Source organism: Haemorhous mexicanus, chromosome 26 (genome assembly GCF_027477595.1).
Source record: "Haemorhous mexicanus isolate bHaeMex1 chromosome 26, bHaeMex1.pri, whole genome shotgun sequence".
Lineage (NCBI taxonomy): Eukaryota > Metazoa > Chordata > Aves > Passeriformes > Fringillidae > Haemorhous > Haemorhous mexicanus.
The window spans coordinates 3,929,153-3,943,922 of record NC_082366.1 but is presented as its reverse complement, the minus strand read 5'-3'; the positions used below and the strand labels follow the sequence as shown (position 1 = coordinate 3,943,922).

General features: G+C 46.8%; 1 protein-coding gene across 3 annotated transcripts in view; it reads right to left on the bottom strand.

Annotated features, from left to right (window-relative positions):
• Window positions 1-14,770, bottom strand: part of ABCA12 (ATP binding cassette subfamily A member 12) — an 81,617-nt gene that overhangs the window by 18,833 nt on the left and 48,014 nt on the right. For 2 of the 3 annotated variants that reach the window (XM_059868217.1, XM_059868215.1), the window contains exons 26-38: window positions 14,679-14,748; window positions 14,443-14,577; window positions 13,623-13,778; window positions 12,706-12,883; window positions 11,005-11,223; window positions 10,178-10,374; window positions 9,419-9,579; window positions 8,460-8,684; window positions 7,559-7,697; window positions 5,102-5,354; window positions 3,408-3,494; window positions 2,514-2,607; window positions 914-1,041 (exon numbers count right to left, since the gene is read on the bottom strand). In XM_059868217.1, coding sequence (XP_059724200.1) covers window positions 914-1,041; window positions 2,514-2,607; window positions 3,408-3,494; window positions 5,102-5,354; window positions 7,559-7,697; window positions 8,460-8,684; window positions 9,419-9,579; window positions 10,178-10,374; window positions 11,005-11,223; window positions 12,706-12,883; window positions 13,623-13,778; window positions 14,443-14,577; window positions 14,679-14,748 — 2,042 coding nt within the window. Of the gene's footprint in view, window positions 1-913; window positions 1,042-2,513; window positions 2,608-3,407; window positions 3,495-5,101; window positions 5,355-5,605; window positions 5,622-7,558; window positions 7,698-8,459; window positions 8,685-9,418; window positions 9,580-10,177; window positions 10,375-11,004; window positions 11,224-12,705; window positions 12,884-13,622; window positions 13,779-14,442; window positions 14,578-14,678; window positions 14,749-14,770 lie in introns of all 3 variants that reach the window. The other variant, XM_059868216.1, reaches the window with a different exon arrangement.

Sequence of the window (14,770 nt, the reverse complement as noted above, 5' to 3'; positions counted from 1 at the left end):
CAGCCTTAGAGGCAGGTGACCTCTGCCCAAGCCCTGCTGTGCAGCTGCCTGGCAGAGAGCTCACACCCACCCCACAGCACAAGGAAATGCTCAGACTCTGCTCTCACTGGAATGGATGCACTCCTCCAAGTGAAGCGCTCACTGGGACTCTTCAGAGAGTCAAATCTGGAGGAAAATCTCTCCCCAGAGTTTACTTCATGACAGGCTGGATCAGATTTTCCTCTTTTTAAAGATTTGAGTCAGACAAAGGCTTGTCTGCAGATTCAGCCCCAAGATGCCAGCTGATTGACACGTTATCCCCAGGCTATGATCTGCTCCATCAAGCAGAGCACTTGCACCAGCCTTTATCTTTTATCCATGATTGCAGGACACTTCAGCTCCTTTCAGCAGACTCTAAACCCCCACTGTCCTGCCACCTCTTGAGGCAGAGGGGATGTGGGACATTGTCGCCGACATGTTTTATGAAAAATCCTTCCCTTGGGATTTTTTCTCCTGAGAAGCTGAGAGGCCTCAGGAACAAACTGCAAACAATTCTTATCTGCTGCTGTGGGATGCAGCAGGTGGATCTGGGATTGGTCTCATGTGGTTGTTTCGAATTAATGGCCAATCCCAGCCCAGCTGTCCAGACTGTCTAGGTCAGACACAAACCTTTGTTATTCATTCCTTTTCTATTCTTAGCCAGCCTTCTGCTGAAATCCTTTCTTCTATTCTTTTAGTATAGTTTTAATATAATATATATCATAAAATAACAAATCAGCCTTCTGAACATGGAGTCAACTTTCTCATCTCTTCCTTCATCCTGGGACCCCTGGGAACATTGTCACAAATGGTGACCCTGAGGAAAGAACCCCCACAGGATGTCCTGCCTTGCTCCCAGTGCCATTCAGCACAGAGGGAGGGGTTTGTGCCCCACCTTTTCTGCAGGAAGTCTTTGGTGGTTGCCAGGATGTAGCTCTCCACATTGTGCCCTGTCACGTTGTAAAGGGTCCGTGTGGAGAAGGTCCTTCTGTGGGGGGGAGTGTAGTTTGTCTGTGGACATGTCTGAGGGGACACAAAGAAAAACTTGGTGTTTTAACTGAAAACCACCACACTAGGACAAGATTGAGAGCCTGCCATGGCAGCATTCCTTCAGAGGCTGCTCCTTCCCCAGCCAGGGTGCAGGGACACACAGCACACAGCCCTGCACACTGTCCCCAGCGCATTCAGGGACGTGCTTAAAAACAACCTCTGCTTAAATGTACCCTTCAGTTCTCCTGGCATCACTGGGACCCTGACATGTGCTTCATGCTATGGAGGAAGATTTTGGCTGAATTAAGGCTGATCCTACTTAGCAGAGTGACTGCACAGACAACTGCAGAGGGCAAAACAACTCACAGAGCAGAAAACTCTGTGGTGGCCTCAAACTCTCAACTTCCATTTCTCAGCAGCTACACTCTATTTCTGCTTTACTGTCAGTCACTGGAAATGTTTTCCTGGGCTTCAGAGAAACCTTGAATTAGTCCTGAATATATAATTTAACATGCTGAGGGCCAAAGTCACATCAGTGTTTCATGAGTTTGAAGTGTCCTCCCAGACAGCATGTTGGCTTCTTCCTTCAGCTCATCCAGAACAAAAGCCCTGGACTCCCCCATTGTGCATCTGTTCATCTGAACACACAAAATAGCTTCCTCCATGCTGAGGAACACCTGCCTGTGCCTGCTAGAGGTGAGAATCAGCTTTGAACATTATCCCAACTTGCTGGAGAAATTATGCCAATACTTTTAATGATGTGAAATTAGGTGTATGTCCAGAAAACTGCACAAAATAGCTGCATTTGAAAGAATGACTAGAAACGTTCAGCTAAGTACATCCTTTATGTTAAAAGGCATCACATTGTGCCATGAGTTTATCTGCTATGGCAAAAAGCTGAGGACAGGTGAGCAGCACTGGAGGGAGGAGAGCTCAGCCCCAAACTGAGCTCTAAAACTGTAACACCCTTGGGGCAGAATCTGCCTTTTCCCCATGTGCAGGCAAATCCCAGCAGTGCCATATCTGGCACTGTAGGTACCACTGTAATGCAAATTATTCTTATTAATCATTAATATTTAGAACAAGGAGCAGATCTAGACTTTGCATAAAGTTGAATTCTGAAGAGCAAGCAGCAAAAGTAGCTGTGATTTTATCCAGTGACAGTGCTTGTATAAGATGAAATCTTCCTCTTGAACACATGTTCACCTCTGTCAAAAGGGACAATCATACAACACCCAAAACCACCACTAAACCTTTTCCCACCATGGGGAGCAAGGCAGGGATGTTAGGGTGTGAATATTCTGAGGATGCTGTCTCCTTTCCTGTCCCCAAGCTGGTGCAGACAGTGGTCATCCAGTGTGCAGATTCAACAAGGCCAAAGACAGACAGGAGGACTTGGAAGGCTGAGTCCCTCTCAGCATCATGCCAGCCCATAAAACCACTCCCAACAAACAAGGCCCCAGTTATCCCCCAAGCCCCCTCACTTTTGGGTTTATCCAAGTTACCTGGATGCCATCTGTGCAGTTGCAGGCAGAATATTTAGTTCTCTGGTTTCCACTGGTAATCCACTGGCCAAGCATGTCCTCTGTTAAACACTGCCTGAAAAGGAACACATTTTCCTCTGAGGCTCTCTGGGCTCAGGTGTGCAAACGAAGCTAATTGCTGTCATGTTTAATGACAGCAAGGCTGGCAGCTGGGCAGCTCCAGCAGAAAAGCAGAGCTTCTTGTCAGCTCTGGGTGGTTCAGGGAATCTCCAGCCTGCTGCTGCCTCCCATGCCCCTTGGCAGAGAGCCCTCCCTGCTGCTCCCTGTGCCTGGATTTGCTCAGCTATCGGATGGAATCCAGGCACCACTTCATTCCTGCAGCAGATAGTGCAAGGAATTGGCACTCAGAGGCCAAAAGCATCTGAAACCTGCCCAGAAATAAGGGCTATTGTTGTGGCAATCCCTGGGCACTCCTGTGCTGGGCTGTATTGCCTGGACAGTCACTGCAAACACTCAGGGTAAATATTTGCCTTCATGAGCATTCAAGTCTGCCTAGGACTTTACCATCCTGAGAATTTATCTGCAAAGCCCAAAACAAACCAGCCCTCATGGCACAGCTTCTAGATAGAGGTAGCAAACACTGTGCTGAGGACTTGCTGTGTGGGCTCAGGTTATAATTGGAGTTATTGGGGCGGCAAGGACCACTTCCAAGAGAGGAGAATTGCTCATTTTCCTCCTGGCATCCTGCCACCACCAAAGCTGCTTCCTTATCACTCCTCATAATGCAGGAGTCCAATGCATGAGAATTCTGCCCATGATCAAAGATGGTTATTAAGGTCTAATGGCTAATAGTGTCATGCCAATTCTCTTGCAGGTTTGGAGTTGAAGTGGAAAAAACCCCCAAGAACTACTTACGAATTGCTTTCGTTCATGCACGTGTTATCCGTCCCAGGGAAAGCCAGCATGGAAGAAACTAAAGCAGCTGTGGTTTCATTAAAATTCCTAAGAATTAACAAAGAAAAACAGAAAACAGGAGAATGTTCAAGGAATTTCCACTTCCACTGTGCAGAGAAAACTGTGTTTGAATGAAACAGGATTTCAGATGTTGAATAATTGAGTATTTGTGGAAGCAGCTCTGAAGGACACGCTGTACGTGAGGACAGTCACACTGATTTAAAAGGAGCCCTCATCACCTCAGCCACTCCAGGGATTTGCTGCCTCTAGATCCAAGCAAGATACTTTTGAACAATCAGATTTCTCTTTATGGGGAAAAAAAAAAAAATCTACTGCAATTTCCAGGCACTGCTTGCAGCCCTGGCTCAATCAGGTCTCTCATCTGTGACATCCACTTGGTTTGGGCCATTCCAGAAGATTGTCCTTGGTTCTGCCCCAGCTCTCCAGCAATGATCCAAAAGGAGAAGCAGGGGACATTAGAAACAGAGGACTCAGGCATGCAACTCTGGCTCATTCCCCCATCTAGCAGGACTGAAGTGGAAAAGTGTGAGGAATCCTGGGAAGAACACCTAGAGCAGATGGCTTTAGAGTTAAGTTTTGTATTTCTGACTTAGAGCTGAGAATTACTGGAGAAGGAAAGAGGTTCACAGCATGAAAACCAAATTATACCAGTTATAGTTGTTTTGGTAAGAGGATTTTTAAGAAGAATGAAATAATTCAGTGGTGGCATCCTAATGACCCTGGAAAAGCACATGCTCTTCCAATTGCCTGTGTGCCTTGGACCAGCAGGGCCTGACCAGGAAAGAACATCCTGTGCTAACAGAGAGGAGGGAAATGCTCACAAGATGGATAGAATTTGATCCCAGAATTGCAATGTTGGTTGCAACTGATGTGGGTCCCTCATTTCACACTGGAAGAGGAGCATATATGTGTACATTAATAAAATCCCTATGGCTGCTATGGGGCTGAAAGACTCCAATGGGAAATACCAAGAACATTCCTCAGACATTTCATAGTTAAATCCAATTGAGAGGTTGTTTTTCTGAAGCTTTCTGGTCTGAGCCAAGCCATGTCCTCAGAGACCCCTTGAGAACAGGGTTTCTCTGTATTGTCTGCACAACATAACTACTGGTCCTATGTGTAGGACACTGGCTGTGCTCAGAAATAACCCTGAAGGGCTCATCCTGAACCAAGGGGAGTAGGGTCATGCCTCAAGTTTTAGCTTTTATATTTTTCAGATTCTGTACTGCATTAGTGTCTAGTTCTGAGCTTCACATTAAGGGATAGTAAGCTCTCTTCACAGAGTAGTGAGACAAAAAATTCCTTCTCTTGCTGGAGGACAAACGATCCAAATTTCAGGTCCAAGAGCATGAACAACATGGACTGAAGAAGAAAAACAAGAAGGATGGGACTTCATAACCTAAGGCTGTAATTGGACAATTAACTCCAATATTGAAATGGAGCAGAACTCATAAAACTGAGAGACCCTGGGACCAGGTGTCCATTTTGTGATTACTTTGGTCCATCTTGGGTGCAGCCCTGGAGATCCATGGAGACCTTTTAATAAATCCCTGCTTTATTCTTTAACTCTGTCTGGCCTCTGTTCCAGGTCAGCCTTCACAGAGCATCACGGGGCCCCAAGGAGCAGCACTCACCCAAAGAAGTCTGCCTGGTCAGCCGTGCCATACAGGGAGGGGGACAGAGGCAGCTCAGGGTACTCGGTCTCCTTGGTCCTCAGTGTCCCCAGGCCCATGGCAGCCATCACGAAGAGCACGGGGAGGATGACCTGGGCGATGAAGCCGCGCACGTCCCGCCGGGTGTGGTGGAACCTCTTGATGAACAGGGCTGAGGTTCTCTTCAGCAGCAGCGGCAAACCCCGCAGGCTCTTGGACCTGATCAGCAGCTGGTCTGGGCACAAAGGATGGCACTGGGTCATGGCTCAGCATTTGTGCAAGGCAGGGAAGCAATGGGGAGATTGGACCTGATCAGGAGCTGGTCTGGGCACAAAGGATGGCACTGGGTCATGGCTCAGCATTTGTGCAAGGCAGGGAAGCAATGGGGAGGTTGGATCTGATCAGGAGCTGGTCTGGGCACAAAGGATGGCACTGGGTCATGGCTCAGCATTTGTGCAAGGCAGGGAAGCAATGGGGAGGTTGGACCTGATCAGGAGCTGGTCTGGGCACAAAGGATGGCACTGGGTCATGGCTCAGCATTTGTGCAAGGCAGGGAAGCAATGGGGAGGTTGGATCTGATCAGGAGCTGGTCTGGGCACAAAGGATGGCACTGGGTCATGGCTCAGCATTTGTGCAAGGCAGGGCAGTGATGGGGAGATTGGATCTGATCAGGAGCTGGTCTGGGCACAAAGGATGGCACTGGGTCATGGCTCAGCATTTGTGCAAGGCAGGGCAGTGATGGGGAGATTGGATCTGATCAGGAGCTGGTCTGGGCACAAAGGATGGCACTGGGTCATGGCTCAGCATTTGTGCAAGGCAGGGCAGTGATGGGGAGATTGGACCTGATCAGGAGCTGGTCTGGGCACAAAGGATGGCACTGGGTCATGGCTCAGCATTTGTGCAAGGCAGGGCAGTGATGGGGAGATTGGACCTGATCAGGAGCTGGTCTGGGCACAAAGGATGGCACTGGGTCATGGCTCAGCGTTTGTGCAAGGCAGGGAAGCAATGGGGAGATTGGACCTGATCAGGAGCTGGTCTGGGCACAAAGGATGGCACTGGGTCATGGCTCAGCATTTGTGCAAGGCAAGGCAGTGATGGGGAGATTGGACCTGATCAGGAGCTGGTCTGGGCACAAAGGATGGCACTGGGTCATGGCTCAGCGTTTGTGCAAGGCAGGGCAGTGATGGGTAGAGCACTCTGGGAGGGTATTTCACTTCCTGCACAATTTTACAGATGGCAAATCCAAACTACCAAGGTGGAGCAAACACAGGATCAGGTGTGGGACAGGATTCCAGTCATGAGCTCATGTAACACCAGTATTTTGTTAAATTTCAAATGTGTGCGTGTAGTGACCTTCAGTGTGAGACCCTGCAAGAGAAACACAGGCTTCCAGATGAAATAGGTTATCTACATCCAACCTTTTCACATCAACTTTCAGGCAAAATAGATTTTTCTTTTAGATTTGCAAGCTGAAATTTTTCATAATTTAAAAAGCAGGTCCTCAGAAAAATAAATAACAGAATTAGACTTGAAATAAAAAAACAAGCACAAACCACTGGGCCTCTTGCACGGACACATTTTGTGGTATACTAAAAGCAGAGCCAAATCCTGTGCCAGCTATTCTTCTTTATGAAATATTAACCTGTAGAATACACCATGAAGCAAATCCTTTTCAGTCTTTTTAAGGATGAAACAAAACCCTTTTCTACATGAGTGATGGTTTACAGTAACATTTACAGTGCAGGTCAGCTTTGAGAAGCACAAAAATACCTCTGTGTTGCCCCTTGGATGCTTTCCTGACTACAAATGGTGTAGTTATAAGTACAGTTTCTAACCCAAGAAAGCCTTGCAGCCAGGTATGTCTCATTTTTGGGTTGGGCCACCTTTAGGAGGTCTCAGACCCCCAGGGATAGTGCTGTATCTTGGTTCTCTTCTGAATTGACCCCACTGTCTGCTCCCTTGGGCTCCTTTACCAAACTGCAATGTCTGGGGCACAGCAAAAAGCATCAAGGAGGACCCAGCTCAGAGCTGTGCTGCTTTTCCAGCAGACTGAAGGATTTCCATGAAGTTTCTTTCCAATTCTACTAGTTATGGGACAATAATCTCTACATCTATGACAGCAATTACTTTCAGAGGTACACATTCACTCTTTCACCCACATGCTGTATTTGATTAGATTAAAACCTGGATCAATTTAAAGGAAGGCAGATGCAAATAAAACCCCTTCAGTAATTTATCCTGTGATTCAGACTATTCCAAAGCAGGGGACCTGAAGGACTGATGAGTGCTGTATTTCCAGTGATTTATAAGTTTTGTGATTCCTGGCTGGGTGAAATGTGGTTTTCAACAAAGAAAGAAGACAGGGAGCTCAAATCAGTCCATCTGTCAGTGTTTGCATCTGCAGTAAATCTGGAATAAACCCTGTAAGTGATTGAGTACCATCTCTTTCTGTGAAGGTGTCTGTGCTCACAGACATTTCGTCACCACCAGTGTGACCACTGACTCCAGGCAGCTGATGGGGCAGCACAGCATCTTCTTGCTGGTCCTTCACAAGCTCTTTTGTCAGATTGAGGAACACCTATGGAGCAAGAAAATAGGAAGGAAAATTTGTTCAAATGACTTCATTTACCAAAACAATTACCAGAATCCACTCTTCTGCTTTGCAGCTGTAGTTGGTGCAGCAGTTATGTACAATAATTCTCTTCCTATTCCCTTTGAGTGAGAGAAATTAACTTTTTTTTTTCCATATAAAATTGTTGTCCAGCTCCCTGTCACCTCCTATCTCTGTTCTGCTGCAGCAGTGGAAACTCCAACCTGTTTCCCTGGGATATTCACCCTGTAGCTCCTGGCAATCCCACTGCCTCCATGCTGGGAGTGTGCAGTCATGGCACATGGGACATGATGTCCAACTGATTCTTGCTGCCTTAGGAAAACATCTTAAAAGAAAGCAAGAAATTCTGAGCAGGAGGGTAACAATCTCCCTCTCTCCCTCCTGCAAGACACAGGTCATCACTGGTCATAATTTCCTTTTTATTTCTGATGCAATTAAATGTGTTTATTTGACCAGAGATTCCCCATGGGCAGAAAGGTGCCTGTGTTACTCTCTCCTCAGTCAAACTCCAGTGCCTCATTTTCTGGGTAAAACATCAAAAGGCTGTCAGCAAGGTGAGACAGCATTAGTATATACATAGATTTATAGATGTGTACCTCAGTGTAACCCCTTCCTCCCTGCCTGAAAGCCTCATGGAATTCCTAACATGCCCAGGGAGCAGAGCCACACAGGGCTGTGAAATGAATCTCCATGACATTTCAGCAAATCCAGCAGCTCCTGAGCTCATACCTCTTCCACAGTTGTGTTGGAAATCCCGTAGCAACCCAGGTGGAGATCATTCAAGCTGGTGTCCAGGGCTCTGAGGAGAGCCTGGTAGGCCCCTGACACCGTGGACTTGAAGGGGGGAAGCACATACACCAGCTCCCCACCAATATCCTCCTTCAGATAAGCCTCTGGGAGATAGGACTGGATCAAGGAGGTCACTGCTGTGGTGTCACATTCCTCTAGCATGTTCTGAAAAAGGAGGAAAACACTCTGTGGTCACTGAGAAGGTGGCAAGGTCAAGCTTTCTCCTGCAGGATGTAGCCCAAATCCTGTCCCACAGCATAACTGGTACATGATGTCAGTCCAGCTATCCAGCATGTCAGGGTAAATATGAAAAGCAGATGAAAGTGGGTTTCTGGCCCTTGAAAAAGGGATGTGTGACAGTCTCCCACCTTGGTCCATCCATAACCTCAGCAGGTTGGGCTGAACCAACTACTTTGCAGTGCTAGAGGTTTGTAGTACCACAGAGCAGAATGTGGCTGCCAGCCCAAAGTCACTCTGTTTCCCATGAAAAATGGGCTTGCTCATGGGTCTTTTTTCATTTTCTCTGTCTCCAGTGCCAGCAGTCTGGAAGAGGGGCTGGTCTCTCAGGGTACCTGTGTGCTGGGGCTACCAACAGCACTGTAATAAATGCTAGCAAGAGCAGAATCCCCCACTCCTTGCAAGCAGAACACTTTGCCCCAGGCCAGATGTGCTCTTTCCATCTGCTTTACTCCTCTGAACTCCAGAGTTCTCATGCTGCACCCTTGCCTTTAACCTTCAAGGAGACCCTGTTCTTTTTCACCAAAGCAGAGCACTGACATTGCTGTTTTCACAAGGCCATGGAGATCACTCAGCTCCTGCCCATACATCCCTCAACCAGCCCTGATGACTCCCTTGGAGACAGAGCTGCCAGGAGCTCTAGGACCAGCTCAGACACAAACCTTCTTTTTGGTGAGGGTCAGGTGGTAGCCATCCCCAAAGGTTTCCTTCAGGTAGAAAGGGGAGCCACAACATTTGAGCCCTCCATGCTCTAGGAAGGCGATCCGGTCACTCAGCACTTCTGCTTCATCCAGGTGATGTGTGGAGAGAATGATGGTTCTGCCTGGAAAACACAGTCACCACAGAATGGACACCTGGTTTTATGGCCAAACTGGATTTTAGAAGGATTTGGGTTATTTTCTTTTCTTCCTCAAAAATTTCTGGATTTCCCTACACAATGATATCATCAAGATAATTGCAGGGGTTCCAGAGCTTCCCCTTGCTCTGGATCAGCCCATGGCAAAGAAGCAGACATTGTTAAATCAAAACAATAAATGTTTATAGCAATTTTATTTTATCACATTCTGGTCAGATCTGTCCTTATCTCAAGAGTGAGACAGCTGAAAGCCTCACTGAATGAGGGAACACAGAGTATCAGGTGAAAATCAACTGCATTTTTGGGTAATTATTAGTGAAATTGGATGAAAGGCAACAAGAGAGACAAATTTTACAGTATTGTAAGCTGTGTTCTATGGTGAAGTTATTTTTTAAATGACACTGTGAATTTACAGAAAGCAACCTCCCCTCCAGAACTGCAAAATCCCAGTCTGCCAAATTTTTTCCCTCTGGCCTCCAAAACCCACACTTCAAATCCACTGGTACCATCTTTGTAAAGTGACACAAATCCCCTTTGTCTCTGGGAACATCTCTCATCACAGTACCTTTTTTATTCTTGGAGATGATTTCCCAAATACTCCTCCGGGAGCAGGGGTCCACGCCCGTGGTTGGTTCATCCAGGATCACCACCCTGGATCCCCCCAGCAGAGCAATGGCTATGGATAACTTCCTCTTCATGCCCCCTGACAGGGTGCCAGCCAGCTTGTGACGATGGCTGTACAGCCCAGTCTCCTTCAAAGTCCTGCAAAACAGAGGGAAAACAACTCCCAAAAGTTGTCCTTCATGTATCTTTTCCAAGCAGGGAATCTGAAAATATCTGAAAAAACTGTAACTGGAAAACCTGCTCAAGTATGGACTGCTCTGCTGAGTGGTCACAGTGTAGAGTCACCCTGCAGTCAGTCACTGGGATTTTAATTTAAAACATTTTTGAGGATGTTTTCAAAGTTTTCATCTGACAAGTCAAGGTAAAAGGCTCAACCCCATCAACTGAGACACCAAGATCCAAACTCCCTGGGACGTTCTGGCTGCTTCATTTCTCTGCAGAACCAATAAAGCCAACATCATCTTTCTGACTGGTTGATTAAATCTCTTCCCAGGGCAAACTGTAAAGCAGCAAGGAGTAGCCCCTCAGGCCTATAAATTCATCTCCAAATAATTGCCACAGCAGCCTGTAAACACCCTGGAGAAGAGATATTGTTTTCTTACAGCACAGGTATCAATTTATTCCTCTAGTTGGAGCAAGGCACCATTTGAACCCTAAGCTGGAGCTGCAACAAAACCTCCAATCCACGATTTTGAGCTTTGCAGGGGGGCTGGCACCACCACACAACCATTTTGACAGCCCTCTCTCCCTTCTCTGCTACTTTTATACCTCTTCACTTCTTGGTAGAGCTCTTGTTTGCTGCAGTGAGGGACTTTGATGTAGCCATAGAGCAGCAGGTGCTCCTTGGTGGTGAGGTAGTTGAAGAGCACGTTGTGCTGCATGCACACCCCCATGTTCTTCCTGATCACCTCCTGGTCAGTCCTGATGTCTTTGCCATACACAAAGATTGTGCCTGATGATGTAGGGAACAACCCAGTCAAAATAGATCTGAAGGAAAAAGAAATAGAAAGGGGAAGTGAGAAAAAGGAAGAAGCCATGGGTAATTTTTTCCATGTGGCCTTGGAGCTGTCACCACTTTCAAGGTTTTGTTGTATCCCCCTCCCACTCCTTCCAGGCAGACACCACTGCCCACTGTGTGTCCTGCTGCCCAGCCATGCTCTGGCAGAGCAGAGGCAAATGCACATCCATGGCCATCCCTGTTCCCCTCTGTGGGATTGCAGGGCCACGCTCCAAGCTCACCCTGGCTACTCCTCACTTCTCCTTTTACCTGCTGCAGCCTCCCTCTCCCTAGGTCAGACCCACATCCCACACACTCAGGAATGCCCTTGACTTCCAGTTTAATTACTGGGAATTCACAGAATGCAGTTACTCCTTGTTCTCTGGGGCTTGTCTGGAGTGCCCACACGGCCTCATCTTGTAACCACAGCTGAGACTGAAATCCACCTCTTCATCTGACTAATCACAGAGCATGCAGACCTGATTTCACTGCCATTATTCATGAGAAATGGGAGAGGACTTCTCCATGAGACACCTCACAGTGGGCAGCACTTTCATCTACTTCAAGCAAATAATCACCCACCAAGCAGGAGCTGAGTCAAACTCCCTCTGCTCAGAATAACTACTTGCACATTACAGCTCAATTTTGGTGCTGTCCTGCAGGGACTAAAGGGACAAGATGCATCTCAGACCACCCTTCACCTTCACAGAGTTTTCCCTCTCTCCTGGGACTTTAAACCATCATTTAAAAGCAGCAACTTGTGACCTTACTCAGGATTTGAAGCCCGTGCTAAGTTTCAGGAAGGTTTTATACTTTTCTGCATATCACCTTTGCTACACTTTGCAAACAGAATATGAGGTGAATTGATAATAAGCTGAGGTGAAGCACACATCTGTCTTACTGGTTTTGGCTCTTCTGAGGCTTCTATTTATCAGCTTAATGTTCCTTTCAGAGATATGCACATATATATCAGTGGAAAAATCAAGTTCTACAGGTCTGTTTTAGTGCTGTTATCTAACAAGTCAAATAATAATTTATAAACAGCAAGGCTGAAAGGCCAATGCATTAATCCCCTGCCATTCCAGCCCAGCCAACACACAACTCTGGACAGCTGAAGTGTGTCTTTATTAAGTTTTCTTGCTAGTATCACTTCAGCTTTGGTGTGTGCATGAGCTCCCCATGGGCTCCAGAACAACCTAACCCTGGGCCATGGAACACAACACCTGAACAGCTGCTGTACCTGGGGGGTATCTCAGCAGATTAAAAATGTTCCTAGGCAGAAAAGGACCTTTTAGAACCTAAAGAATTCTAACAGATGAAGGAACTCCTGAGGCCAAGATGAAACTACAGGAGGGATTTGGCCTAGTGAAGCACCTTCCTCAGTCTCCCACTGCTGCACAGCCCCACTTGCCCTCCTGCTCACCCAACCACACCCCACAGGATAAAAAAGAGCTGCTTTAAAGGATACACACATGGTTGTAGTTTTCCCAGCTCCATTGTGTCCCAGCAGGGAAGTGATATTCCCTTCATAAAAGTTGAGGCTGAGGTTGTCCACTGCAGCTTTGGATCCATAAACCTTTGTTATGCCATGGAGGGACACTCCCAAGGTGAGGTCGGTGGGCTCCGGTTCCACGTGAGGGTGGGGGGCACCTTTGACACCAAAGAGAAGGGTCAGGGACACTTACTGCACTGCAGCAGGTGTTGTGCTACTCTTCTCATCTCAGAGCAAACCAAAATACAGCAAAGGCAGGTGCCTTTCAGCCAGGAATATTGAGAACATGCCACTGGATCTGTATCATTTTGAACTCTCTGGGATTTTCTCCTTTTTACTTCTGAAGCTTCTAATAACTCCTGACAACAGGCATTAATCACTTCTGAAAAGGTCTCATATTTAGGTGTTTCAGAGCACCTAACTTTATTTATACCAGACAAGCACAGAAAGTTAGAGAACATGAAGCAAAACTACAGAGTTATTTTCAGTTAGGTGCAACCAGCAAGCTTTTATGTGTGATCTCAATATTTTACAGGCTAAATATTTAAAGAGATAAGCAAGGAAGCACACGTGCCCTTTGCCAAGTGGAAACCTGTATTTGCTTGCCCAAACCAAAGTGTATTTCTACACAGAGAGACAGGCATGGAAGGTAACTGCCCAACTAGAACACACATGAATATGAGTGTGAAAATCAGTACTGACTCTCCACAACAAATAGGAAGAACAAACATAATTTAAGGGCCAGATCTCCATTCATGTGAGTAACAGCTTTCAATTTTTCCTGTGCTTCAAAGTAACAATCAATGGTATTTTCTGAGTATGGTGCCTCTTCACAAATTCGACTTTGTTTACCCAAAATAGAAGTTATTACTGATACCCCTTCTAGTATCCACATACATATCTTGTTGGGGAGGGTGACTTCTTTCCTCAACATCAGCTTGGAGAAGAGCAGGCATCTTTGTTTCTCATTCCAGAAGGGCAGGTAGCTGTTGTACTCAATCCAGTAAGATGGAAGCAGTGGGAAGTACCAGGGAGCAGCCATGCCATATCTACCTGCAGGAACAGCAGTCTCATTCAGCTGTCTGTTCCTCAGGAAGTGCCACTGTTGGGGTGCACTCAAAATAGCAAAAATTAACTTCACAGAGATTTCTTGATATGTTCATGCACTACCAGGACTTTGTAGAGACTTTTTCTGATTGGCACAATAGGAAGCACTCACTAATTTGTTATTCTGAGTAACTCCATAGCTGGAGGGCAGGAAAACTTTACATTTTCCACTGGGTAGATTTCTGTATGCCAGTGGACTGCTTCATTAGGTGGGGAAGAAAAGCAAAAGACAAATGTACTGGCTCTTGCCCAAGGCAGGAATTACTTTTTGAAACCAAATGATGTAAGTAACACAGCTCGAAATCACTCAGCTGACAAATGCAGTCTAACATGCTCCACTCTCACCCACCAGCCTGTAGTCACACCCTCCTGTGTCCTTGGCTTCAGCTTCTTCAGGAGACCACCTACCCAAGTGACAGGCTGAGAAACCCTAACTCTCCCTTGCTGTGCTCTCCCAGTGCCATTAACAGGCTCAGACACCCACAAAGTCATGCTCCCTTTGGCCTGGGACAGAGTGTGTGTGCACTGTCTCACTGCCTCAGCCAGCTCTGTGTTTACTGTTCTCCAGAAGAGGTGCTACAGCACCACCCTCCATGCTTTGCATCCTTACCTGGGAAAACATTCCTTATGTACCACCCCAGGATGAAGTAAATGAAGGAGTCTATCAGAATGAGCCAGCACATCCAGCCAAAGGAAGTGTTGTCTCCAATCATTGGGGACTTGTACATGTTGTCCCACTGCAGTCCTGCAGAGAGGAATTGAGAAATACAATCAGAACCCCTCTCAGCCAGTGAAACAGCAGCCCCAGGAGAGCTCAAAGCCTGGCTTTGTCAGCCACAAACTCACCTATGCCCTGTGCCTCGTAGCGAGCAATGTATTGACTTGCATAACTGAAGGCAGTTGGAGACAACAGACTCTGGGGAATGAACAAAATTGAA